The 26605-nt window shown below is 39.1% G+C and overlaps 1 protein-coding gene across 7 annotated transcripts in view; it reads left to right on the top strand.

The window, feature by feature from the left end:
* The first annotated feature begins 324 nt into the window (after positions 1-324).
* The window catches only part of CNOT1 (CCR4-NOT transcription complex subunit 1), a 64967-nt gene continuing 38686 nt past the window's right edge, over positions 325-26605 (top strand). For all 7 annotated transcript variants that reach the window (XM_081119664.1, XM_081119666.1, XM_081119662.1 and 4 more), the window contains exons 1-14: positions 325-424; positions 13352-13627; positions 15529-15636; positions 16184-16282; positions 16653-16721; positions 16800-16854; positions 17127-17330; positions 18212-18380; positions 19751-19877; positions 20023-20133; positions 23153-23323; positions 24300-24427; positions 25477-25717; positions 25849-25968. In XM_081119664.1, the coding sequence (XP_080975790.1) occupies positions 13526-13627; positions 15529-15636; positions 16184-16282; positions 16653-16721; positions 16800-16854; positions 17127-17330; positions 18212-18380; positions 19751-19877; positions 20023-20133; positions 23153-23323; positions 24300-24427; positions 25477-25717; positions 25849-25968 (1704 nt within the window). In that variant the 5' untranslated portion in view covers positions 325-424; positions 13352-13525. The remainder of the gene's footprint in view (positions 425-13351; positions 13628-15528; positions 15637-16183; positions 16283-16652; positions 16722-16799; positions 16855-17126; positions 17331-18211; positions 18381-19750; positions 19878-20022; positions 20134-23152; positions 23324-24299; positions 24428-25476; positions 25718-25848; positions 25969-26605) is intronic.

Raw genomic sequence — 26605 nt, 5'->3', positions numbered from 1 at the left:
ATTGGCCCTCGCTCGAGCGCAGGCGCGAAGGTCCGATCCAGTCCCTAGGGACCGGTGAGAGGCCATTGGCCCAGGCCCGCCAAGTAGGAGTCCGGATTGGTAGTTGCTAGCAGCAGCCTGGTTTCTTCCTTGACTTCTGCAAGCACTCGTGTGTGATTGGTTCAAATCCGCGGGCACCCGGCGGTGATTGGGTGGGGGCCGCGGGTGATCTACAGTCATTGGCTGGTGCCGGGGCCATCCCTCCTCGAGCGGGCAGCAAATGATGAAATGAGAACGGGGAGGGGAAAGGCCGCGACGTGAGCGCGCGACCTCCGGCGCCATTTTGTAGAGAAACAAGCGGAGTTAACCGAAGAGGGGGGTCGAGGAGAGCCGGAGTCGGGGACCCAGGAGTTTCCTGTGTCCAGCGCCGCCGGAGCCGCCCGAGGTGAGGTGGGCTGGGGTCCGGGGCTGGGGCCGGCCGGCGGTGTCAGCTGCGGAACGCGGGTGCAGGCGGGGGAAACACCGGGGGTGGTCCCGGGGCCATTGGGAGCGTTTCCCGGAGCTCCGCGGAGTGAGGGGCAGGCAGGACGGGCAAGTGACGAGACGGCCGAGGGCGGGCTCTCTCTCTCCACGGCTCGCGGAGTCTTCGGGCTCTGAAGAGGAGAGAGGCCGGGGCCAGGGCTCCCACGGAGCGGAGGGCGGAGCGCGGAGCGCGGGGTGAGAGCCGGTGGCCCCCTGGCCCTGGCCTGGAGACTCCGAGGGCGGCGGTGGCGGTAATTCCGACGGCTGGGCCTCGCTTCGCGCGGGCTGCACCCTCCTCAGGTTCCACGAGCTCAACTGCCCTTTTCTTTCCGGGCTCCCGGATTTGTGCGGCGGACAGCGGCCCTCGAGGCCTAGCTCCCGGGGCTAGGGGGCCGTGTGGGGAGTAGTTGTAGGCTCCCGGTTCTGTGCTTTGCGCCCGGAGCTGCCAGCCCCCCTCCCCCGCCCCCAGCACGTTGTCAAACCGCGGGTGTTTCGGGTGCCCGCCGGTGGGAGGGGCGGGCGGGAGCGAGCACTTCCTTATGACTTCTTGCCACAGGTTTTGTTCCACTCGCGCGCCCGGGCGCTCACACGTTTCTCCGAAGTCGGCCCCCACCCGACGTGGCCCAGGGTCTGTGCTTTGGTGGCGGTTCTGCTCCCCCCGTGGGAAGTGCCCCCCCCTAGTGAGCTGAGCACTTGGAGACCTCAGTGCTGGTGAAGACTGACTCCAGACAGGTCTTGTAGGGGTCGCTGAAGGCCAAGCATAATACTGAAATTTCCAACTTGAAATGGTCTTTTTGCAGTGCTACCCCTCCCCCCCCCCCCCGAAGAATTCGCTCACACAGATAATTGCCTCCACTTAGGAGTAAGCTGTGTAGGTTGGAAAAAGAAAACGCTTGATACCTGTGGGTTTGGAAATGTGTTTAAAACAAACTTTGAGAAGTAAACTTTTCCCCTGAAGTCACGCAATTAATCGTCACATTTCTTAGGACTGGACTAAAAAAAGTCAGTTTTCTTCCTGAAAGTTCAGTAACAATTCTTAATCCACCCCCCCTCATTTCTCTATAATTCGATTGCCTTGCGGGATTTAACAGTCAAAAGTTAAGTGAATGTAACATGAGTATTTTTGGGGGGGGGGGAAATTCTGAACATTTTCTTTATGACAGTCCGTTTGATAGGAATAGAAATACATAGATGAAAACATGGGAAGACAAGTGAAAAATTGGGAAGTAGGTCAAACATTAAGAAGAAACTTTTGTTTGTAAGAGGTATTTGGGTTTTACTATGTTAGTGATCTGTGGCCCAGGTTGATACTCCTACTCTTCCAAAGATTGGCAGCACAGTATTTTATTAATAAGATATATGGTAACAGTTTAAATAATAACTTTTTAGGACACTGCAAATTGTTACCTTGTGTAAAGAGAAAATGAGCTAATGATACATAATGCTTTAGGCATCTAGTTGTGCTTTGACTAAATTGGTAGCTTGTTGGTAAAAATTGTTTGTGGAGAGTTTGTCACTTTTCAACAAGTGTGGGTCCCAAGTCCTTTAGTGGAAACATAATTTTAGAGTCATGGCACAAAGACTTGACCATTAATAACTGAAAGTATTTCCCTTTCTTGCCTAAGATTGTAATCTTAGAAGTTTTAGGGCAGGGTTTAGCCGCAGGTGGAACAGAACTGAAATGCTCTGGGTTCTAACTCATTCAAATGGATCCCTGGCTTAGTTTCTTTACTTCTAGTCTCTTAATTTCTACTGAGGGTTTAAATCCCATCTCTTGAATGTAGATCTTGTCAGACTAGGTACTGGGACATCTTCCTAATTTTGGATGAAGTCATTAAAAGCAAAACGATAAAACACCTGTGAGGACCAATGAGGAAATGCTTGCTTATCTCTTCAAAATATGTGTAAAGACTAATATCAAATTATTCGTGTAAGTTGCTTTTTCAAAGTATGTTTTCGATGAGATGCTGGTCTAGTTATGAAAAGCTTCCTTTTTAACCAGCTTAAATTTATGAACTTGACTCTTTATTTCACTTCATTCTAGGGGTAACAATTCTTTGGCACTCAATGCCATGGAAGGGAATTTGTCCACAATAATTCTACTTGAATGCTCAAATATTTCAAGACAGTAATTCTTGTACGAAGTTTATGCATTTTTTTTTTTTAAATATATCTTTATTGATTTCAGAGAGAGGAAAGGAGAGGGGGAGAGAGAGAGACAGAAACATCAATGATGAGAGAGTCATTGCTTGGCTGCCTCCTGCACGCCCCCAACTGGGGATAGAGCCCGCAACCCAGGCATATGCCCTGACTGGGAATGGAACTGCAATCTCCTGGATCCTAGGTTGATGCTCAACCACTGAGCCATGCCCGGCCGGGCGAAATACTGTATTTTATTAATGTAGTATATATATATATTTTAAAAAACACAAAACTAATTTTCACGTCATTAAAGAACATTAGCCAAAGCTTTTCTTAAATGGCCCTTTTACCAAACTGAACTTCTGCTGTGTGGTTTCAAAGTGGCATCCCACTGAGTCTTATTTTAAGACCTTACATTGTATATAGAAAAATCCTGCAGCTCCTTTTCTGTTTGCACAATTTTTAAGAACCATGTTTCAAAGCTAAAATGGGCTGAAAACCTTTTTTGTGCTATGTATACACAATAGTTTATTTCAATGTACTTTTTACTCATTTGTAAGAATCCAAATAAATAAATGTGAAGCAAATAAAACACATTGTTCATTGAAAAGCATTGTTTGAGAAGCCAGTGATTAGAGGTGTAGACTTGATCTGAAACCCTGTGTTGAGATTGAAGGAAATGCAGCTTTTGGGAAATGTAGTTTTAAGAAATGAATTTCTGTCTTTAAGACTGGAAAGGTTAGCATAAACCTCCAGGATAAAATGTCTTGGTTAATTTTGTTACAGCTGTTGGAAGGAAATTCCTTAAATGTTGAAATGAGAGGGGTTTTTTTTTTAGATGTTGGACTAATTATATGAAATATAAAGTAATAAAAGCGTATTTTAAAACACCATGTTACTGTTCTTAAGCTTCATATATATATATATATATATATATTTTTTTTTAAATATATCTTTATTGATTTCAGAGAGAGGAAAGGAGAGAGAGAGAGATACACAGAAACATCAATGATGAGAGAGTCATTGATTGGCTGCCTCCTGCACGCCCCGACTGGGGATGGAGCCCGCAACCTGAGCATGTGCCCTGACCGGGAATCGAACCCCCATCGCCTGGATCCTAGGTTGACGCTCAACTGCTGAGCCACGCCCGGCTGGGCTAAGCTTCATATTAGCTCAACAGTTTCCCATTTAGATAATTTTTTTTGAAGGTTGTCACCTTGATTTATATAGCTCTTAGTTTGGAAATGCAATGTTACTTTTTAAAAAAAGTTTTTATTGATTTCAGAGAGGAAAAGGGAGAGGGTGAGAGAGAAACATCAGCGATGAGAGAGAAACATCAGCGATGAGAGAGTCATTGATTAGCTGCTTCCTGCATACCCCTTACTGGGGATCCAGCAGCAGGGCCTGTGCTCTGACCAAAATGGAACCATGCTGGCTGGGCTGCAAAGTTACTTTTTAAATTTTATGTAGACCCATTATATAAGAATAGTTACACTTTTGTTTCAGACCCTTTGTCTTTTTCCACAGTAGCTCCCTAACTAATCTTCAGTATCTTTTCCTTTTCCTCATCAATTGTTTATTGGATTTCTTTATTATGTACTTAATATGTGAATGTGTCCTAACTGTAAATGATTCCAGGAATACAGTTAGTTCTTTACTGCCAAACAGCCACCTAAATCATTTGTTTGAAAATAGACAGCCTCTGCTCGAAAGTCCTTCAAGTACCTTGGCCTGGAGCTGTGTAAGTGTTGATTCCTTTCTACCTGTGGCAGCATGTTACTATTTTATGTTGTAGTCAAAAGACAGTGGCTTCCAGGTACATCTTTGCCCCTTTTTTCTGTAATGTCAGTATTTGTACCTACCAAAACAATATCCATCATACAAGTTTAAACTCAAGTGTACTGTCTAAAAATATTTTCTCCCCTCCAGTGGGAATGCAGGGCTGTACTTCTGATATCTGACACATAGTAAGTACTCAACAGATATTTGACTGGATTAATACATACAACAGTAATGCTTAAACTGTTTCTCTGATAAGTTGTGGTAGCCACTTCACATAAGCCATATACCATTTCTTACCATCTGGTGGATTTGAGTTGTGCTTGGCTTTGTGTTAATTTCCCGGAAAGCCAAACTTGAGGTGTTTACGTCTGGGACCCACCCTATAGAAAGTGGATGCAAAACCCATTTTTTTCAAAAAGGGCACTGTTGGCATTTGGGCAGGATAGTTTTTTGTTGGTGCTACTGTCCTCCTTCCTTGCAAGATGATGATTGTTATTGCATCTCTAATTATCAGATGCCAGTTCTCTCCCACTTCTACATATTTTGGAATGCTTTTGGAGATTATACTGCCCTCTAGTTTATTCCAGTAAATACCCTTTAGAGGTTCACATTTGTTGTCAGGGTTATTTTATTTACTTTAGATCTAACTATTGGTGTTTAATTTTACAGTGGCATATGTGAAAGACTGTGTGAGGAAAAGGAATACCTTATTTCATTGATTCTAAAACAGATTTTTAATGTTAACATCTCTGAAATTGGGCTGCATCATGTCATAGAAAAAATACTGCCAAGTAAGCTTTGTTAGTGATACATAAAATAGTGATGCTTTTACAATTAAAGACAAGTTAACCTGAAGTGACATGGAAAATGGTCTCCATTTCTGATGGATAATGAAGGTGGAAGAAATTCCCCAAACTTTGACTACATTTTGTTTTCTATTAGTCTTGTCAAATTGTATTTTAAGGATCTAGAAATCGAATGTTGGTAATGGACTTACAAGGTTCTGTAAAGTTTTTGGTGCCCACAAAGCTGGTTGGCTGGGAGTGTTGGTGATAAAGAGATACAGAATTCTGCGAACTGATGGAAATAGTAATACACATGAAACAATAGTGAGCAATGTGATTAAATTTTATAGTGCATCATACATACTGAAGGAGAGAGGAGGTGTGATCTGAAGTGGTTTGGAAGTCTTTGCAGGGCTGGGGCTTGAGCTAAGCTGTGGTCTTTTTTTTTTTTTTTTTAAGTTTTTTGTTGTTGTTTTAATATATCTTTATTGATTTCAGAGAGAGGAAAGGAGAGGGAGAGAGAGATAGAAACATCGATGACGAGAGAGTCATTGATCGGCTGCAGCCTACAACCCGGGCATGTGCCCTGACCGGGAACCGAACCCCGATCACCTGGATCCCTTCTCTCATGCTGTCTCATCTATATGTTGATGACTTCCAGATCTGTTATTTGTAGCCCACACCTTGTTATGCTCCAGACTGTAAATCCAGCCACCCAGTGGATTACAACTCTATGCCTCACTCCACACAGGTCCTAGATTGAATTCCTTATTCTTTTCTTGCACTTCAAGCTTCCTCTTCCTTGGTGGCTTCATAGTAGGAGTAAGCAGAGCCAGGCACTTAGTCTGGAAATGTGAATACGTTTTGACAAGTCCAACGTTTTTCTTCCTTTCCTTCCTTATTCTTCACAGAGATTCAGAGTCCTTGCAATGCCTCTTGAACGCATTCACTTCTCTTTCCCTCTGATGTTCATAATTTCCCATGGTCTACTCTTTTCATTGTCAACAGTAGCTTCTAAAAATTTTCATCTGATCGTATCCTTTGTTATTAGGCAAAAGCAGGCTAGAGTTGTAAGAAACAATCCTAAGATATCAATGACTTAGAAGAGTAGCCATTTATACTCTGATCACTTTCATTGAGAGTTCATTGGGTTGCCTTCTGTGCAATAATTTAGGAACCTAGGCTCCTTCCATGTTTTGGTGCCACCCTCCTTGGGTGTCCTTATCCGGTTGGCAGAGGGTGAAAGAACCAGAGGGTCATGAGTAGGAGGTTTTATGGACTAGGTCTGGAAGTGGCTGCTGTCATTTTGGGCCTACATTTCATTGGCTAGAACTTCGTCTTTTGGCCAAACCCATCCAAAAGAGGCTAGGAAATGTAGTCTAGCTGTTTAGCCAGCAAGAGGAAACATTTAGTGAGCATCTAGCGAGTCCCTGCAATTCCCTCAAACATACCTCCCTAAAACATACCCAAACCAATCCAGGTATCTTCCAGGACTGTCTTTATGATAAAAATCCAAAATTCTGAAATGGATTCTGCACGTACTAGAGAAGAAATCCACAAATTAGGTCTCAACTACCTCCAGAAGACATTTTATCTTGGCCAGTATCAGGTTTAATGTGTTGGGGATCCCCAAGACTACCACCCCCAGGTTCAGTAGGTTCACTGGGACTCAGGGCACAGCATATAGTTGTACTCAGTGCTATGATTCATTAGAACAAAAGGATACAAAGCAAAATCAGCCAGGAGAAAAGGCATATGGGTGAAATCCGGAGGAAACTAGTGCCTCTACCAGTGCAGTCACACAGGACACTAAATTCCTCTAGCAAGGAATTGTGAGAACACGTGTGAAATGTTGCTTGGCAGAGCAGCTCATTAGAGACTCAGTACCTAGAGTTGTTACTAGGACCTTCTGCCTACCACATACCAAAATTGAGGGGTTGCCAGAGGGAAGCAGGTGTTCAACATAAACCCACATTATTTGGGGGGTATAGTTTAGGCACAATGAGCCACTCTTAGTTCTGGGAGTGAGAATTCTGCTAAAATCCAAGTTTAAACATCAGCCAAGGGCCAAGTTGGCAAGCCTTTCTAGGATAACAGTCTCAGGCCTTCTATGTTAACTCTTTCCTGCACAGTGAGTGAGGTGACTGGGGATTTTGTATGGAGAATCTTGGAATCTGCAAAACTTTATTGACCTTATATTTTGTTTTTGAAAGTTATTTTTCTGTTTCACTGTGGGGAAAAGTTCAGTTCACTTCTCAGCTTAAGTTTTCAGATAGTTATTATTTGTATCCTAGATACTACTTGTATACGTGCATACATACAGAGAATACTTTTCTGTACCTTGCTCCCACACCCTAATGGAGAATTTCCAATCTTTCTCTCTCTTTAGTAATTGCATCAAGGTTCGATGTACTTTTTGAAAAAATTTCCCAGAGCTGTTAGGTAAGTGGTTCTTAAACATTAAAATGCACTAAGAATCACCTGCAGAGCGTGTTCAAAATATTATGTCCTGTTCTTTCCCCAAGGATTTTGATTCTTTTGATGTAGATGGTGCTTAAGAATCAGCATTTTAAATAGCTCTCCTCTCCCCATTCTTATACACAATTGTCTTAGTTGCATAGCATTATAGTAAATTCTGTATTTGTTCTATGAGGCACTTGAGGTGTTTACATTTGTGTTTTTTATAGGTTCAAATGTTTGAACTGATAAGGAGGGCTTCCTTTAGCAGATGATGGTTTTGTGTGTGTGTTTTTTTGTTTTTGTTTTAATGCATCTTTATTTCACAGAGAGGAAGGGAGAGGAGGAGGAGAGAGAGAAACATCAGTGATGAGAGTCATTGATCGGCTGCCTCCCACATGCCCCATAATGGGACTGGAGCCTGAAACCCCGGCATGTTCCCTGACCAAGAATTGAACGGGTATCTCTTGGATCATAGGTCGATGCTCAGCTGCTGAGCCACGCTGGCTAGGCTCTAGGACATTTTATTTTAAATTGAGATATAATTGACACATAACATTGTGTAACTCTAAAGTATACAACGTATTGCCTTGATACATTTATACTGAAACAGGATTGCTATTGTAACATTAGCTAACACCTCTAACACATCATGTAATTATCATTTCTACTAGTGGTGGAAACAGTTAAGATCTCTTAACAAGTTTGTTTATAAATAACGCAGCTTTGCTGTCTATAATTACTGTACTGTATTGTGTTTTAGATTTCCAGGACTTACTTGCTATTTGCAAGTATGTATCCTTAAACACCCATTCCCACACCCCCTGGTAACCACCATTCCACTCTGTTTTTTCTAGTTCAGTTTTAAAATATTACTGAGATACAGCTGATGTATTCATTTCACATGTGTAACATAATGATTTGATATTTGTATGTGATGCAAAATGATCACAATAAATCTAGTTAGCATCTATCACCATGCATAGCTACAAAAAAATTCTTTTCCTTGTGATGAGAACTTTTAAGATTTATTCTAATTATGGGTCACCTTGCTGTTCATTATATCCCCAGGACTTCCTTATTTTCTAACTGGAAGTTTGTACCTTTTGACCACCTTTATCCACTTCGTATACCCCATCCCACCCCTCACCTCAGTCAACCACGAATCTCTTCTGTACAGGTTTTTTTTTTTTAATTTTAAAGATCCCACATGATAGATATCATATCATACCATACATTATTTGTTTTTGTCTGATTTACCTCACTTAGCATAATGTCTTCAAGGTCCATCCAAGTTGTTACAAATGACGGGATTTCCTTTTTTCTCATGGCTGAATAGTATACTATTGGTGTGTGCGTGCGTATGATAGTTTTGTTTTTAAATTTTTGAGGGAACCTCACACTGTTTTTCATAGTGGCTGAACCAATTTACAAGACTGTGAACAGTGCACAAGGGCTCCCTTTTTTCCACATCCTTGCCCAAACTTACATCTTTTAAAAGTATATCTTGCCTGGCCGGGTGTGGGTCAGCGGTTGAGCATTGACCGAGGATTCAGGAGACCGCGGTTTGATTCCCTATCAGGCTACAAGCCTGGGTTGCGGATCTCCTGGTTCATAGGTTGATGCTCAACCGCTGAGCCACGCCGGACAGGTGACTTACCTCTTCTTGGTAGCCATTCTAACAGGAGTGAGTTGATATCTCATACTGGTGTTGATTTGCACTTCCTTGATGATTAATAATGTTTTTAGTATCTTTCATGACCTGTATGCCATTTGGATGTCTTTTTTTAAAAAAAAGTCTATTTCCTTTGCCCATTTTGAATCTGATTTTGTTGTTTTTATTGTGTTTTGTGACTTCTTTGTAAGTTTTGAATATTAACCCCTTATCTGATACATGGTTTGCAAATATTCACTCCCATTTCATAGGTTATCTTTTCATTTTAATTGTTTACTTCATTGTGCAGAAACTTTGTTTGATGTAGTCCCACTTGTTGATTTTTTTTTTTTTTCTTTTGTTGTGCTTTTAGTTTTATATCCCAAAAAATTATTGCCAAGGTCAGTGTCCAGGAGCTTCTTTCCTATGTTTTCTTCTAGCAATTTTATGGTATCAAGTCTTTGATCAATTTCTAGTTCATTTTTGTGTGTAGTGTAAGATAGAGGTACAGTTTATTTTTCTGCATGTGGTTATCACATCATTATGTGTTGAAGAAATTATCCTTTCTCCATTGGATGTTCTTATTTCGCTTATCAAGAATTAGTTGACTGTGTATGTGGGTTTAAGTCTGGGCTTTCGTTCCATTGGTCTATGTTTGTATTTATTCCAGTACCATATTGTTTTAATCGCTGTATCTTTGTAGTGTAATTTAAAACCAGGAAATGTGATGCTTCCAGTTTTGTTACTCTTTTTCATGATTGCCTTGGCTATTAGGCTCTTTTGTAGTTCCATACAAATTTTAGGATTTTTTTTTTTTTTCTATGAAAAATGACATTGGAATTTTGATAGGGATTGTGTTGAATCTAATGATGGTTTTGGGTGGTATGGACATTTTAACTATTAATTTTTCTGATTCATAAGCATGGGATGTGTCCTTCATGTTATCTTTAGTTCTGTTTAATAAAGTCTTGTAGTTTTCAATGTATAGTATAGGGCATTTCATTAGACTCACTTAGAAAATGATTTTTGTTAAAAAAAAAAAAAAAAAAAAAGAATTGGTCTTAGTTGGTTTGGCCCAGTGGTTAGAGTGTTGGCCCTTGGACTGAAGGGTCCTATGTTCGATTGCGGCCACGGACACTTACCCTGGTTGCAGGTTCATCCCTGGCCCTGGTCTGGGCGCATGCGGGAGGCAGCCAGTCAGTGCGTCTCTCTCATTGATGTGTCTCTCCCCCGTCCACTCTCTCTGAAAAGCAGTGGAAAAATATCCTGGGGTGAGGATTAAAGAAAAAGAATTCGTGTTGATATTTCCATTTCAGGTTTTTAATCCTTTTTGTTGTTAATCCTCACCCGAGGATGTTTTTTCTATTCTTGTTATTATTATTTTTGAGAAAGAGAGAGTGGGAGGGAGGGAGAGGGGAGAAAGAGAGAAACATTGATGTGAGAGAGACATACTGTTTGCTCTTGCACATGCTGTGACTGGGGCCGGGATTGAATCTGCAACCCAGGAACCTACCCTTGACCGGGAATCGAACCTCAACCCTTCGGTGCCCCAGCCAACGCTGTAACCTTGGAGCCACCCAGGCCAGGGCCCATTTCAGGTTTTTCAGGTTTTGTGTTCACATTTCTCTGCACTAAGTCTAAATTCCTATTAATTTATTTGCTTTGTCCAATAACATACAAAAATAGTTTTGAAACCATAATAAAATATTATTGCTAACAGTAAGCCTACTGAGTGAAATTTCTCAAGTTCTTAAAACTTTATCCCACTGTACATCAAGGACGTATAGGATGCTGCGTTCAGTTACTTAAAGTATTGTTTTTGCTGTGTTTTATGTTACCAATTTGACACTCAGGTCCTTTATTTAGTTTTTTTAAACTAAATTTCAAACTTGAAATATTTACATGGTTCAAAAGTCAAAACCATATAAAAGATGTAATTGTGATTTTTTTTTTTTTTTTAATTCTGATTTTTATGTCTTCTACCCCCTTCTCACCCACTTCTTTATAGGTAACCATTTTCATTAATTTGTGGCTTATCTTTCCTATGTATTTTCTGCCAAAAAACCCAACTATGTATATGTGATTTTGGGTGGGGAGAGAGAGAGACAGTCATATACATCAATTGGTTGCCTCCCACATGCGCCCCTACTGGGGATCCTCTTATCCTAAATCTACCCTTCCATTCCTGTGGGGTTTTTTCCTCTTTCTTTGTAAACTTTTGTTTAAAAAATGAAGGTGGAAAATAAATGCATACTTGTGGGAAAACAACTTTAGAAGGTGAAAAGGGAAAGCCACTATACTTCATATTCCTACCAGAGTTATCTTAAGTTCTTCAGAAAATTCTGTTTTTTTCCTTAATGAGTATCGTTCCTGCACAGTTTTACTTTATTCTTTTAAGTAACTGCCTTGTTTGGATATACCATAATTTATTTAAGCAGTTGCTTTTTACTGTTTTACTTTTTGCTATGATAAAAAATAGTTCAGGGCAAACCTCTTTTTCTTTTGAGTTCTTGAAGCAGTGTATCTGGAGGGACACACAGTCTCAATAGTAGAATTTATAGTTTCAAGGGTAGTGCAATAAACGCTTTTTACAATATTGCCAATTTGAGTTTCAGACAAGGTACCAGTTAATACTGTTGTTAACAGTCTGATAAGTCCTCTCTTTGCCTGTGTATATCCTCATTATGGCGTGTTCTTAAACTTGGCTTTTTGCTAATCTGGTAGAGAAAATATGCTACCAATGTAGCATAAAATAAACAATTTTCCTCTTTGAACTTACAGCAGGCAAGTTTAGTTACATATAATGGATGGATGTAAGCACAATTTATCATTAACTTTTCATATATTATTGCTTTAGGATGAACAAAAATATCTTGGCACATTCCCATGCCTCTCCTACTGTTTTATTTTTTATTTGTTTATTTTAAATATATTTTTATTGATTTCAGAGAGAGGAAGGGAGAGGAAGGGAGAGAAACATCAATGATGAGAGTCATTGATGGACTGACTCTTGTATATGCTCCCTACTGGGGATCGAGCCAGCAACCCGGGCATGTGCCCTGACCAGGAATCGAACTGCGATCTCCTGGATCATAGGTCAGGGCTCAACCGCTGAGCCATATCCGGCTGGGCACTTGGTGAATTCTTAAGAAAAAAACTTGCGTGTTTGGTTCCCTTGTTTGTTTTGGTAATACGAATTTTGCCTCCATTTTCTCCATTGGTTAGAATAAACTGATAGTCTGTCATTTTAGCTATATCTCTGCTTTGGGCTTCCCTTTCTAATTGTTTCAATAATGCGGGAAGGAATTTGGGTTCTGGAGCCCTTATTTGCTGCCTTTAAGCCAGCCATTCAAATACCTAAAACATATATCCTAAGGTGCAACTTGAGGATCAAACTATCTGATTCTTAAGCAGTACATAGGAGGAGTACAGTGAATAAACGAAGTTTTGTAAGTAGTTTATATGCAGATAGTGTGGGAATAGGAATTGAAAATGCCAGATGAGTTTTTCCCCCACAAATCCTAATTTTAGTTAAGTACTTTCCTGCTTCTCCTAATAGGGTTTAGTATAAATTATCATTTTGAAATAAGTAAATAGATGCTAAACTACAGTGTTTTTTTAGAGGGGTATTTTCTTTGTATACTGCCCCACCTAATTTTAAAACTTGGCTTTTGCCCGGCCGGGTGTGGCTCAGCAGTTGAGCATTGACCTAGGATCCAGGCGATCAGGGTTCGATTCCCGGTCAGGGCACATGCCCGGGTTGTGGGCTGCAGCCAGTCAATGACTCTCTCATCATTGATGTTTCTATCTCTCTCCCTCTCCTTTCCTCTCTCTGAAATCAATAAAGATATATTTAAAATAAATAAATAAATAAAACTTGGCTTTTAAAATCAGTAGTGGTTGAGGCATCTTAATTCTTTTTTCAATTCTTAATGGTATTGTAGGTACTAAGATGGAGAGATGAAGTTTATCTAACAATTTTTCCCCAAATAAAGGTCTAATTTAAAAATAGTGTTTTCTTTTAAAACAGGTGCCATGTTTCAGAACAGAGAAAGACCCCTGGTAAAGAAGAACTGACGACACTGTACATACACCAGATATAGGCTAATTACAAAGAAAGCATTAACCTGCCTCTGAGGTGACTAAAGGGGAATAATGGTGATTTTGCGCCGGGCTCGGCCGCCTGCTTCCGCCCCAACCAGCAATGAATCTTGACTCGCTCTCGCTGGCCTTGTCTCAAATCAGCTACCTGGTGGACAATTTAACCAAGAAAAACTACCGAGCCAGCCAGCAGGAAATACAGCATGTAAGTAAACATTACCATTAAAGGAATGATTATGCAGTATAAAGACAGTTGGGAATTTATGTGGGTATGTTGCATGAAAAATGTCTGATTTTTTTCCACTTATTTCATGCCACTTCAGCTTAATATATAATCTTACCCCAAATTCTTACAGAATTCACAGAATTTTATTTTTCTGTAAAAATTATTAAATATTATCTAATTTGTTTTGATCTAGTTCCATTTATTTTCTTTTCTATTTGAAAAATTGAGATATACCCCACAAACTATAAAACTCACCTTTTTAAAATGCACAGTTTAGTATTTTTTGGTAGATTCACATAGTTGTTCAACCATCACCACCTAACTTCAGAATGTTTTCATCACCCTAAAAAGAACCACTTCAATCTATTAGCAGTTGGCTCTTTTCCCCTTCACTCCAGTCCCTGGTTGCCACTAATCTACTTTCTACTTATGTGGATTTGGACATTTTGTATAAATGGAATCATTCCATATGTGGACTTCTGTGTGTCTCTTCACTTAGCCTGTTTTAAGGATCATCTTCTTGGAGCATGTGTCAGTACCTCATTCCTTTTAGTCCATTGTGTGGGTATTCCACGTTTTGTTTATCCATTAGTTGGATATTTAGGTTTGTTTTCACTTTTTGTCTACTTTAAACAGTGTGGCTATCAGTATTCATTTACATATACATATAATCAGGCGTGGTAAGTAAGTTTTTGGGTGGATGCTTGTTTTCAGTTTTGGGGTATATGCCAAAGAAGTGCTGGCTCATGTGGTAACTATGAAGAGCCACCAGATTGCCTTATGTTTCTTTCCTAAGCACTACAAGTGCTTTCGTTTCCTGGACTGTGAATCCAGATTCCTCAGTTTATAGACAATTGAATTTTAGGCTCATGAAGTCTGGTTTAAGTGTTCAGTTCTTCATGTATAAAATGGGAGTCATTTTTGGCAGGGTTGTTGAAGATTAAACCAAGGAAGCTTAGTACCAATTTAGCCCAAAGTAGGTAGTTAAATAGTTATTGTTTATATTATATTAATGTAACATTTAAGAAACAAATGACTCTGCACATACAGTGTGCTAAGCCCTTTTCCAAACTTGATGTGAAGAAGCGAACACAGCTGTGCAAACTCCCTGTTCCCATGCAACTTAAAAGTCTAGTGAGGGACATAAAAAATAAACATATTATCAGGCATGGTAAGTAAGTACTGTGGAGAAAGGTAAAGCAGGGTTAAGGGGTCATGTTGATATTTTAGGGAGGGTAATTATGAAAGACTTCACTGATGAAGTGATTTCAGAGCAGAAGGCTAAAGGAAGTGAGAACAAATCCTGTAGCCATCTGGACTTTCCAGTTAAAGGGAATAGCAAGTATAAACATCAGTAAGTTTGAGGACCATCAGGAAACTAATGGGGTGCGGGTGCAGTATCCGAAGTACTGAAGTCAGACCAGTTCCTTTAGGGCCTTGCCTTGTAGACTGTTGTGAAGAGTCACAGTTGTGTAAGGAGACTTCAGGTTGCATTTTTTAGGGTAAAAATACTGTACAAAAAAAGTCGTTCTTGTGAGTCCAGTTTGTTGAAAAATTTTGCCTTACAACCTCAAAAGTATTGTTAATACTTGGCACTTATGCTACTTGATGTTTTCAGTGTAGGTGTTAACCAAAGCAGTTATATGAGCTATTTACTGGTAGTTTTTCTTTTGTGCTTCCTGCCAGCGACTATAGGAAACATTTTAGAAATATTTATAAAATATTGGTACCTCTGTCTCAATAATTCCCCTAACTCTCATTCCAAAATGAACCATTAATGTAACTTGGGATTTTGCTCTAGAGCTTGTGTGTGTTTTTTGTTGTTTTTTTTTTTAATTTCCTTTAATGTTGATACAAACTCTCATTTTTGGTCTTTTTAGATTGTGAATCGGCACGGTCCTGAGGCAGACAGGCATTTATTACGCTGCCTATTTTCGCATGTGGATTTCAGTGGCGATGGTAAAAGCAGTGGCAAAGATTTTCATCAGGTATTTTGGGGTTATTGAGTTTGTTGACTTAGATCTAATGAATTGCATTTTGGGCATAGTGTATATAAAGAATAACACATACAAAGAACATCCAGAAATAATCTTAGCTGAATGGCTAAAAGGTATTGGGGCACTCCCCACCCCTACCCCAGCCCTGTAGCCTTCCCTTCTCCTGCCTGGCGCCTGGCTGTAGAACATTACAGCTACCTAGTAGAGAGCTGGGGGTCAGACCTGCTTAAAGGAAGCAGGAATGTGGAGACTTCCTGCTTGACAAGTGAGGCAGAGGGGAGATCTCTTGTCCTAGATTGAGTTTCTTGAATTAGTTCTTATAGTTATCCTGTCAGTGGACTCTATTCTGTAGAAGTTTTGATTTGGTGTAACACTTGTTGCTAATATAATTTAAGTAGTTTAAAGGAATTTTTAAAGAACTGCTTTTGATAATGTAGAAACAGTATATTATATTGGATTACACTTTAATGTTTTGAGTACCCCTGCTTCTATTTGCAAGATGATAACTAATGCTAATGAAAATTTTTTTTTTTTTAAGACTCAATTTCTGATTCAGGAGTGTGCGTCGCTGATTACAAAGCCAAATTTTATCTCCACGTTGTCCTATGCCATTGATAATCCATTGCACTATCAGAAGGTTGGTATTGTTTTTATCTTTAGTAGTCCTAAGAATGTGATCTCTTGTTAGGCTTTCTAAAAAGGCCTTAAACCTTGATCTCATAATGTCATGTTTTAATTTAAAATTTTTAAGTAGTTACATTGGGGTTTTTGTAGCTTTCTAACAAAAATCAAGACAGTTTGATAATAAATGGAAAATCTTACTAAAGCCAGATCATGTGAAGGCTTAAGCTTGTCATTCCACAGTTTTAGGACGTGGTGTATTGTTTCTAGCAGCACTACAGAATTATGTGAATCCATGTAGTTCTATAATTGGGTGAACAGGCACTTTCATAAACTTTGTGAAAATTGTAAGTTCTTGTTTTAAAATAAAGTTTGGTTTGTTTCAGAGTTTAAAGCCTGCACCCCACTTATTTGCCCAGCTGAGTAAAGTTCTCAAGTTAAGCAAAGTACAAGAGGTAAGTGATTTAAGAAAGAGATGTAGGCAAAATTAGAAACAGCTATTTGACTGATTAATCTAACCCTTCTTGTTTCAGGTAATTTTTGGCCTTGCCCTCTTGAATTCTTCCAGCTCAGATCTCAGAGGTTTTGGTAAGTTCCTTTTCTCTAAATAGCCTATAGATTCTTTAAAGTCCATGGGTTTTTTGAATGTTGAGGCCTCATAGTTGTAGATTTAGAGAATAAGGATAACCTAAGAATATTTTTGGTCTCTTATTTTAATACCTACCCTACTAGATGTATGAAAACATTAGAGGGTTAAGGGTGAGTTGGTGAGAATGATGTCATCTGTTTTGATGGTATGTGACTTTTTCCATATAATGGTGCAAAAATAACTTGTGGTTTTTGGTTTACCTGATTTCTAGCCGCCCAGTTTATCAAACAGAAGCTCCCAGATCTTCTGCGTTCTTATATTGACGCAGACGTCAGTGGAAATCAAGAAGGTGGCTTCCAAGATATAGCAATTGAGGTCCTACACCTCCTCCTCTCCCATCTCCTCTTTGGGCAGAAGGGAGCCTTTGGAGTTGGACAGGAACAGATAGACGCTTTTCTTAAGACGCTGCGCAGAGGTAAAGGAGTGTCTGTAGCCTACAAAAGTTGATTTCTTTGGATGAACACAAACATGACAAGTTTAGAATATAAGTGGAAACAGATTTACCTGTTTTAAGTTGGTTATCTTTTAAGGAAGCGAGTATCTTATCATTTAAAATGTGGAAGTGATAAAAGCCTCATAGAAAAGGTGTAACCTAACTTCATCAATAATCTCGTTACATAAATACAATCTCAGTTTTAAGAAGTGGAATATTTCCACACTCTTTTTTTTCTCCCTTGGGGAGACAGAAACGGTATTATTGTGATGCGTCCTTTTTAGTTTAAAAAATTAGTCACTTTTGGTATACCCACTTTAACTCCTTGACTACTGGCATTGTTAGGCTAAGATAACTCCTGCCATCCTTTCTTCCTCTCATCCTTCTTTTACAGAGATAAGTAGTCTTTTTAAGACAAATCTTTGATAGTGGACCAGTCTCTATCCATTTTTACTGTTATTTTTGTTTATATAGCTTAATTTTCAAGTTTTTCCCCTTCATTTAAATAGATTCTGATATTTGATTTGTTTGTTTCTGATGCCTTCCTTGTATTGGAATTCATAGCTGTATTGTGAAAATTTAAAGTAATACTTAGGGTGTGAATTGGTCAATAGATACGGGATCCTAATATACAAAATGGAAAATACAGACGAGCAATTGCTGTGCTATAAAAACATTCAAATTTTGGAATTGATGCTGAAGTCATAACTTGGGCTAGCCAGTGAAAAAACTGAATAAATTTTGTTTAGAATATACACTTGTGGAAGACTCAGGTTTGAAGGGCTCATAGAGAGAATGAAAGAGAATGATAGTTTGTTTTTAATCAGCATAGCACTTGTAACCTGTTTTTTTTTTTCCTCCAGATTTTCCCCAGGAACGCTGTCCCGTGGTGCTTGCACCACTTTTATACCCTGAAAAACGGGACATTCTAATGGACAGGATCCTGCCTGATTCTGGAGGGGTAGCTAAAACCATGATGGAGAGCTCTTTGGCTGATTTCATGCAAGAAGTAGGCTATGGCTTTTGTGCAAGGTTGGTAGCAAGACATTAAACTGATTACTCCTGTGTCATGCACAATACAATTCTTTAAAGTAAGCTCTTAAGATTCCTTAATGTGTTATGATCTTTACTCTCAAGAATTTCTCTCTAAATTTAACCTTCCACATACAATTTTGGTTGCAGCAGTAAATATCCTGGTGGCTAAATTTCTATCTCTTTGCACACCTTCCCCCCCCTCAAATTTAGGCATCACAAGTTCCTGGCCTAGTTGCCAGGAGACATGTTTTTAGGTTTTGAAGGGAAGAGAGCACTGAGGCAAGTGCCTCTCCTCCCTGCCCCCACATGGAATTTCCTTACTGTACCTTCATCTTCTACCTCTTTCCTTTTCTACCTTTTTTTATACCCTGCCTCTTGCACATTTTTCTCACCTTTCAGGGACACCAAAGGAAGTTATTAGAACTTATGACTCTGATGTAGTAGATTGCTAATATTTTTGTGACAGTAAGTTATTAAGGGTATTAATGTACTTTGCTTTGACTTTAAGTGTAATTTTTATAATGTTTTTAGAGTTCACATAAATCACATTTCCAGTTCTGTTTGGAAGTGTGTTTGTTGGCATAAAACTTTTGTTCAGTTAAACTTCAAGATGCAAAGTGAAAATTTAGGATGCATTTTCAAGGCTTTGTACATATCAAAATAATCAAACTTACCTTGAATGTCAGTATTTTAAAGAGTAACTTGATTCACCCCATCCAGAGTGGCTCAATTGGTTAAACATCTTCCTGTGCACTGAAGGGTTGCCAGTTTGATTCCTGGTTAGGGCACATACCTGGGTTGCAGGTTTGATCTCTGGTCGGTACACTTAGGAAAGGCAGCCTATTGATGTTTTTCCTTTACATTGATGTTTCTTTCTCCCCCCCTTGCTCTTTCCTGACCTATATAAAAATAACAAGAAATGAAGCTTTTATTTATTTATTTATTTATTTATTTTTAAAGAGGGTATGTAAAGGAGTTTTAGTAAGCACTCTTCATTATATGTGTCTATGAAGAAATGAAGCTTTTTACTCTGCTTATGTTGTTAAAACTAGGGATTTCACTCAAGGGCTCACTTTATGTTTTTTTTTTGTTTGTTTTTTAAATCTTTATTGATTTCAGAGAGAGGAAGGGAGAGAGAAGCATCAATAATGAGAGGGTTGTTGTTGATCAGCTGTCTCCTGCACACCCCCAACTGGGGATCAAGCCCGCAACCTGGGCATGTGCCCTTACCAGGAATCGAACTGCGATCTCCTGGATACTAGGTTGATGCTCAACTGCTGAGCCATGCCTGGTCAGGTAATGTTAGCATTTCTTAACCTTGATATTGATGATGGTGGTGTTTTTCTGAAGTTAAATTTCTGTTTCAGTATTGAAGAATGTCGCAATATAATCATGCAGTTTGGTGTTCGGGAGGTTACAGCTGCCCAGGTTGCAAGGGTTTTGGGAATGATGGCTCGAACTCATTCAGGATTAACGGATGGAATTCCATTACAAGTAAGTGTGGAAATCAGCTTTTTACAACATGAATGAAGTACCTGGCCCCCCATTTGTTAAATTACTGTATGATTGGTTGTTCTACCAGTTAGAGATGATCACATTAAGTAGTTGGGTTTATTTAATTCAGACTTTACTTCTACAGAGTATCTCTGCTCCTGGCAGTGGGATCTGGAGTGATGGAAAAGATAAAAGTGATGGAGCACAGGCACACACGTGGAATGTAGAAGTCTTGATTGATGTTCTTAAAGAACTGGTAAGTACATGGAATCATGATTTTACATTCATGCTGATAGTATGATGTAACCAACAGAAAGTAAATTTTAATGAATAAAATGCCCAGCTGAATGAGTGCAGCAGTGTTTTTTAATTCCTGCCTTCATAATTGTGTTCTGGAAATAGTATGTAATCATATTCCTATGCAATTCTGAATAGCACTGTTCAGTTGGTTTGGTGGGTTGTAGGGATATGGTTTTTCTGGAGGGACCAATTTGTTGCAAAGTAATGTGTGAGGAATCATTGAGGAGAAAGGTAGCTTTCTGAATGTTTTCTGCAAGGTGTAACAGAAATCCTGCCAACCTTGCTTTATGGTGGATAGGGATAATAATAAATTCATACTTATTTTACTATTTCTACTTCTGGAATATCCACAGACTAAGTTATTGGCTCCCAGATAAACAAATTACCTCTCCTAAAATGCTGAAATACTTAAATGAAACAAAAGAATGAAACTTTTTAAAAAATATATATCTTTATTGATTTCAAAGAGAGGAAGGGAGAGGGGAGAGAGAGAAGCATCAGTGATGAGAAAGTCACTGATCGGCTGTCTCCTGCACGCCCCCACCAGAGATCGAGCCCACAACCCAGGCATGTGCCCTGACTGGGAACCGAACCAAGATCTTCTGGATCCTAAGTTGATGCTCAACCACTGAGCATGCCTGGCCAGGCAAGAGTGAAAGTTTTTTGGCATTAAAAGTGAGTGATGAAATTTAGGGGGAGAACAGTGGAATCAAGATGTAATATCTTGCCTAGCCGGCGTGGTTCAGCGGTTGAGCATCGACGTATGATCCAGGAGATTGTGGTTTGATTCCCGGTCAGGGCACATGCCTGAGTTGTGGACTCGATCTCTGGTGGGGGCATGCAGGAGACAGCTGTTCAATGATTCTCTCATCACTGGTGTTTCTATCTCTCTCCCTCTCACTTCTGCTCTCCCTGAAATCAATAAAGACATATTAGAAAAAAAAAAGATTTAATATCTTCAGTCTTGTTGATAAAATGTCAAGGGGCAAAATATAACATTAGAATAAAGCCTACATATATACACTTATGATCTTTGTAAAGTGCCAGGTCAGATGTCTTTTCTATTTTTTATTTTCAGTTTTCTACACTGTAACATATAGGTAAAATTCAGTTATATAAAATCATGCTGTTCTTTATATGACTTTAACAACATCGATTGTTTGTTTTCCCCCCCTTAATAATAGATGAATTTAAGGTGTTCAAACCTATTCTTTGGTAATGGAATGGAAAAAGTAATACTTGATTATGGCAGAAAACTTGGAAAGCAGAAAAAGAAAGCAAAATACAAACCCATTACCTCACTTATTGGACAACCAGTTAATGTTTGGATTTTATCCTGTGGTTGTCTTACAAGTGAAAACATGCCCTTTTTATTCAGTAGTTTCATCTTGGGTTGTTGTCCCCCCATTGAAAATGCTCTTTTTAAAAATTGCAGATGAGGATGGCATTCCATGTTAACTAAACCTATTTTATAATTTCAGAGAGTGTAAGAGGCTGTAAATTGAATATCTGCATTGTGGCTCCCAACAGTTGAATCAGTAACCTCTTCTTTTTTATTCTCATGTATTAGTTTTCTGTACATTTTTGTAGGCAGGGAGCAGAAGACAATTTCAGATACACATTGGGTAAATAATTTGTTGTGTTTTTTTTTTAATTGCTCGCCAAGGAATGGAGGAAGACACCAGAGGGGCAGCATCCCTGTGGATTTACCAAACTTGCCTTTATCTAGGATAATTCTACATAACAGTACATTTATGGTTCTGTTTGTCACAGTCTTTGAAACAAATTTTAGAAAAGAAAATTTTTCTCTAAATATTATTGCTGCCTTAGAGAGAGGATAACTTCATTTGAAGTTCTTTGTATCATATACAACGCGAGCATTAAAGTTTTCATGGCTTGGTGTGTTCCCCCTTCTGGGGGCATGCCTATGCATTTCTCTTCCACTTTTCTTCCTCTCAGGCATGTACCTTTTAAACTCTAAGGGACCCTATGAGACTTCTAATCAGAGGAGCAATGGGCAGCTGCAGCTCTTCCCACACTAACCCCCAAACCTGTTCCCAAGGCTCCCCTTTCTCTGACTTCTCAGTGAGCCAAAGCAGCCCCACCTAGGCTGTTTCTTTGCTGTACGATTTCTAGAGAATCAAAGCAGCCCTGCTTAGGCTCTCTCCTGTTGCTGCTTCTATCCTAAGTCCTCCTTGTTTCACTGTCTGCAACTTTAATAAGTGTAGTCTCAAAATTAAAAAAAATGAACTTTTCATGGCTTAACAGAAGTCATTTTAGGGCAAAACTATAACTGATGCTTTAGTTGGAGATTTTAATTATAAAATGTGCACAGCCTTTTTTCTTTCAAGCATAAAATTTACTTAGGACTTCATGCAGAGTGCTTAGTTCAAAAATTATTTTTTATGAACTTGTTTCCTTTGCTTTGTGTTTCTTTAAGTAGTCTTACAACTATTTTTGAATACCTTTCCAAAGAACAATTTTTGAATAAAATTTTTGGTCATTTTTATAGAGAGAATCCTGATGCATGCATTGGGATGCTTTTGTGAGAGACCTTTAGTTAATGAAGAATGGTGCTTGTTACAATGGATTTATTTTTGCAACTTTGTTCCAAGGTAGTTGAATCTTGGTATAAAGAGGGGAAGCTGAGTGAAGATTTACTTATTTGCCATACTGGGATGGGAGTGTTCATTGGACTAAGTAGGGGAAGAGAGAATTCCATTTGTGTACTCAGATGGTCAGAAGTATGTTGTGAACTGAATGGTTAGAGTACCCTGCTAGTAGAGACAGTTTAGTATGAATATTAAGAATTTACCTTTCTTAGTCTCTTTGGAAATGCCAAAAGGATTTAGATGATTTTGAGTCTATAATTAGAACATCCTCATTGAAATTCAGTTTTAATTTTGCTCTTTGGGTGAAGCATCAAGGTATGTACACTTTTGTTCATTCAACTTTGAAATATTTTCTTTTTTTAGAATCCGAGTTTGAATTTCAAGGAAGTAACTTATGAACTGGACCATCCTGGATTTCAAATTCGTGACAGTAAAGGACTTCATAATGTGGTTTATGGCATTCAGAGGGGTCTGGGTATGGAAGTATTCCCAGTAGACCTCATATATAGACCTTGGAAACATGCAGAAGGCCAGGTAAACAAATGGTGGTTATCTATAGAAGGGGAACAAACTAATGACCTGTTTCTTTTCTTAATTGATTTTTTTAAAAAAATATATCTTTATTGATATCAGAGAGAGGAAAGAAGAGGGAGAGAGAGAGATAGAAACATCAATAATGAGAATCATTGATCGAGCCTGCAACTCGGGCATGTTCCCTGACTGGGAATCGAACCCTGATCGCCTGGATGCTAGGTCGATGCTTAACTGCTGAGCCACACCCGGCCGGGCTTTAATTGATTTTTGAGACAGGAAGTGGGGCGGGGGTGAGAGAAACATCGATTTGTTGTTCCACTTATTTATACATTCATTGGTTTGATTCTTGTATGTGCTCTTCCTGGAGATTGAACCCATAACTTCAGCATATCGAAAATGACCTGTTATATAGTGCTGTCTCTCCATTGATTAAAATACTCTTTAGCCGAGCCAGGCATGGCTCAGCGGTTGAGCATCAACCTAGGATCCAGGAGATTGCAGTTCGATTCCTGGTCAGGGCACATGGCTGGGTTGCGGGCTCAGTCCCCAGTTGGAGGCATGCAGGAGACATCTGATCAATGACAACTCTCTCATCCTTGATGTTTCTATCTCTCCCTCTCCCTTCCTCTCTCTGAAATCAATAGATATATTTAAAAAAATATATTCTTTTAAAGTAGAGTTCTGCATGGCTCAGAAAAGCAGAGACTCATAAATTTTGAAGGAACGTTACCATAGTTTAGTATTAGACTCAGTTGAAGTGTAGAAATCAAACTGTTTAATGATTGTCTCCAAGGCCATCACATCCTGCACCTTCATCTGTCTGAATTGTCTGTGATTTTGAAAGAGCAAGCAATTAAGTTTTAAAGGGAAATTGTCAAATAACCTTATGATTGAGAGTAGCCTAATGAAAATGTTTCAGATTTTTATAGCGTTCACTGTCATTTATGGTGGTAAGGACTTTCTTCTCTTCTTCTAGCTCTCCTTCATTCAGCATTCCCTTATAAATCCAGAGATCTTCTGTTTTGCTGACTATCCCTGTCATACTGTTGCCACTGATATTCTGAAAGCACCACCAGAGGATGACAATCGAGAAATTGCCACATGGTAAGCACTCATCGCTCTTTTCTTGAAAGGGTCACTTCTGCTTTTTTGAAATAAAAATGAGTAGTGAGCAACTACGTAGTTAAAGGTTTGAATGTAACAGTATTTTTAGGGAGCCTAGTTACCTTAAATTTTTACAGAATGGTGATAAAAATCTAATTTTAGTTTCCTATCACTAGTTACATCTCTTGTAAGGTCTGCCATTAGATATTTGCTGAAACTATTAAATATTGGAAGGAGGTTTGTAAGTGTCCCTTAGTGTTAGATCCCTTTCTTTGTAGATTTGCCTCCTTTTAAGAATAGCTCAAGATGGCCAGCCCACCAAATCTAATACTTTGAGCAAAATTACTAGTTTCTTTGAGTTCCAGTTCCAAGTTCCTGAGGGAGAATCAGAGTCTGGCCTAGTAGGTTTCTCCTGGAATTCAAATCACTTCTCTTTGGGGATGTGAGGTAAAGATGGTGAAAGTACCTCCATTACTGTGGAGATACACACATGGCTGTAGGAAGGGGGGAGTGGCTGGATTGGTCCCCAAAGGCATCTACTTCATAATGTTTCATTTTTTTCTCCAACCATACTGTCCTAGGACACTTTTCTGACATGTAGCAGATTGTCTTTTTCTTTTTCTTTTTGGCTGTCGGTAGTAGTTTTAGGACAATTTAAAGCCCTTTAGGAATTTCCAGATCTTCTAAAGCAAGGGATGGTAAACATTTCCTGTAAAAGGTTAGTTAACATCTGGCTTTGCAGGCCACATGGTCTCTGTAGCAGCTACTTAACTTTTCTGTAGCACTGTATAAGGAGTGTCTGTGATTATGCAAATGGTCAGTGGTGTCCCCTTCATCACTTACTCTCTTTTAATTTGGACTGCCTTTGTATTAGTCTGATAGCATAGTAGCGTATATTTTTCAGATGAACAGCACCAATTTAAATAGTTTTCAAATACTAAAAGACAACAACTTGGTTTTATCCTGATAGCTGGTATCGCTTATTTGGAACATGAGTTTTATGTACTTAGATTTTCATTGATGAAGTGTTTTACTTCCATTTTTGTTAGGAAGAGCTTGGATTTGATTGAATCTCTACTGCGGCTTGCAGAGGTGGGGCAATATGAGCAAGTCAAACAGCTCTTCAGCTTCCCTATCAAACACTGTCCAGACATGCTGGTATTGGCCTTACTACAGATCAACACCTCCTGGCACACCTTGCGCCATGAACTCATCTCTACTCTGATGCCAATATTCCTTGGAAACCATCCTAACTCAGCTATTATTTTGCACTATGCATGGCATGGGCAGGTAAGATAGGACCATTTCTTCGCTGGATGATGTTCAGTGAGAGAAATTGTCATTCTTAGCTGGGCATTTGCAGTAGTGCCTATCAAAGTGGTCTGTGGGATTGCTATTTAATCCTCCTTTTCTTTTCTTAGGGACAGTCTCCCTCTATCCGCCAACTTATCATGCATGCAATGGCAGAATGGTACATGCGAGGGGAGCAGTATGACCAGGCCAAATTGTCTCGAATACTTGATGTGGCCCAGGACTTGAAGGTGAGCTTGGAGGGACAGAATAACACTTTTATTTATTAATAATAAAAATTAACATTTCTATGTAACATAGATGCCTTAGGAATAATTCGCATGTAACTAGCGATTAGCTAGAATAAGTTATGAATTTTGTCTTGAAAGTAGAAAGGGATTGGAAGAGTGGTTTTTGATATGTGAAAATACTTAAGTGGCAAAATTCATTTTATTTTACTGAATTTTGTTTGGTCTTTCAGTGATATTTGCAAAGCTGTTTTATTTTAAAGAAAGTCATAATTGACCTCTTCTCAGATGTAATCTGGGAGGTGTAATTTTTAGAGAATCAGCTTGGGTTTCAGCTGATTTCCTTTTGGGAATTTCATTAGCACTGACAGGGTCTTTTGAGAAATAGTCTGACTCTTGATGTCTCATAACTAGGGGCATAGCATTAGTGTTATAGTACTGCTAAGGTTAGAATAAGCCTGAGTTTAGATTTTTAAAAATGGGTTAGGATTATTTTTCATGCTCTGTGTCTTGTTTTACTTTAGGTTTAGTTATTTGAAAAAGCACATGCTGAAGATTATTTTGAAGGTAAAAGTCAGGTTGAATTGTCTACCTTATTTTAAGTAGGGACTAATATTACCATTGAAGGACTAAGCTGTTT

Source organism: Miniopterus schreibersii, assembly GCF_964146895.1.
Source record: "Miniopterus schreibersii genome assembly, chromosome: 18".
In the NCBI taxonomy this organism is placed as follows: Eukaryota; Metazoa; Chordata; class Mammalia; order Chiroptera; family Miniopteridae; genus Miniopterus; species Miniopterus schreibersii.
This window is presented reverse-complemented; position numbering and strand designations above follow the sequence as displayed.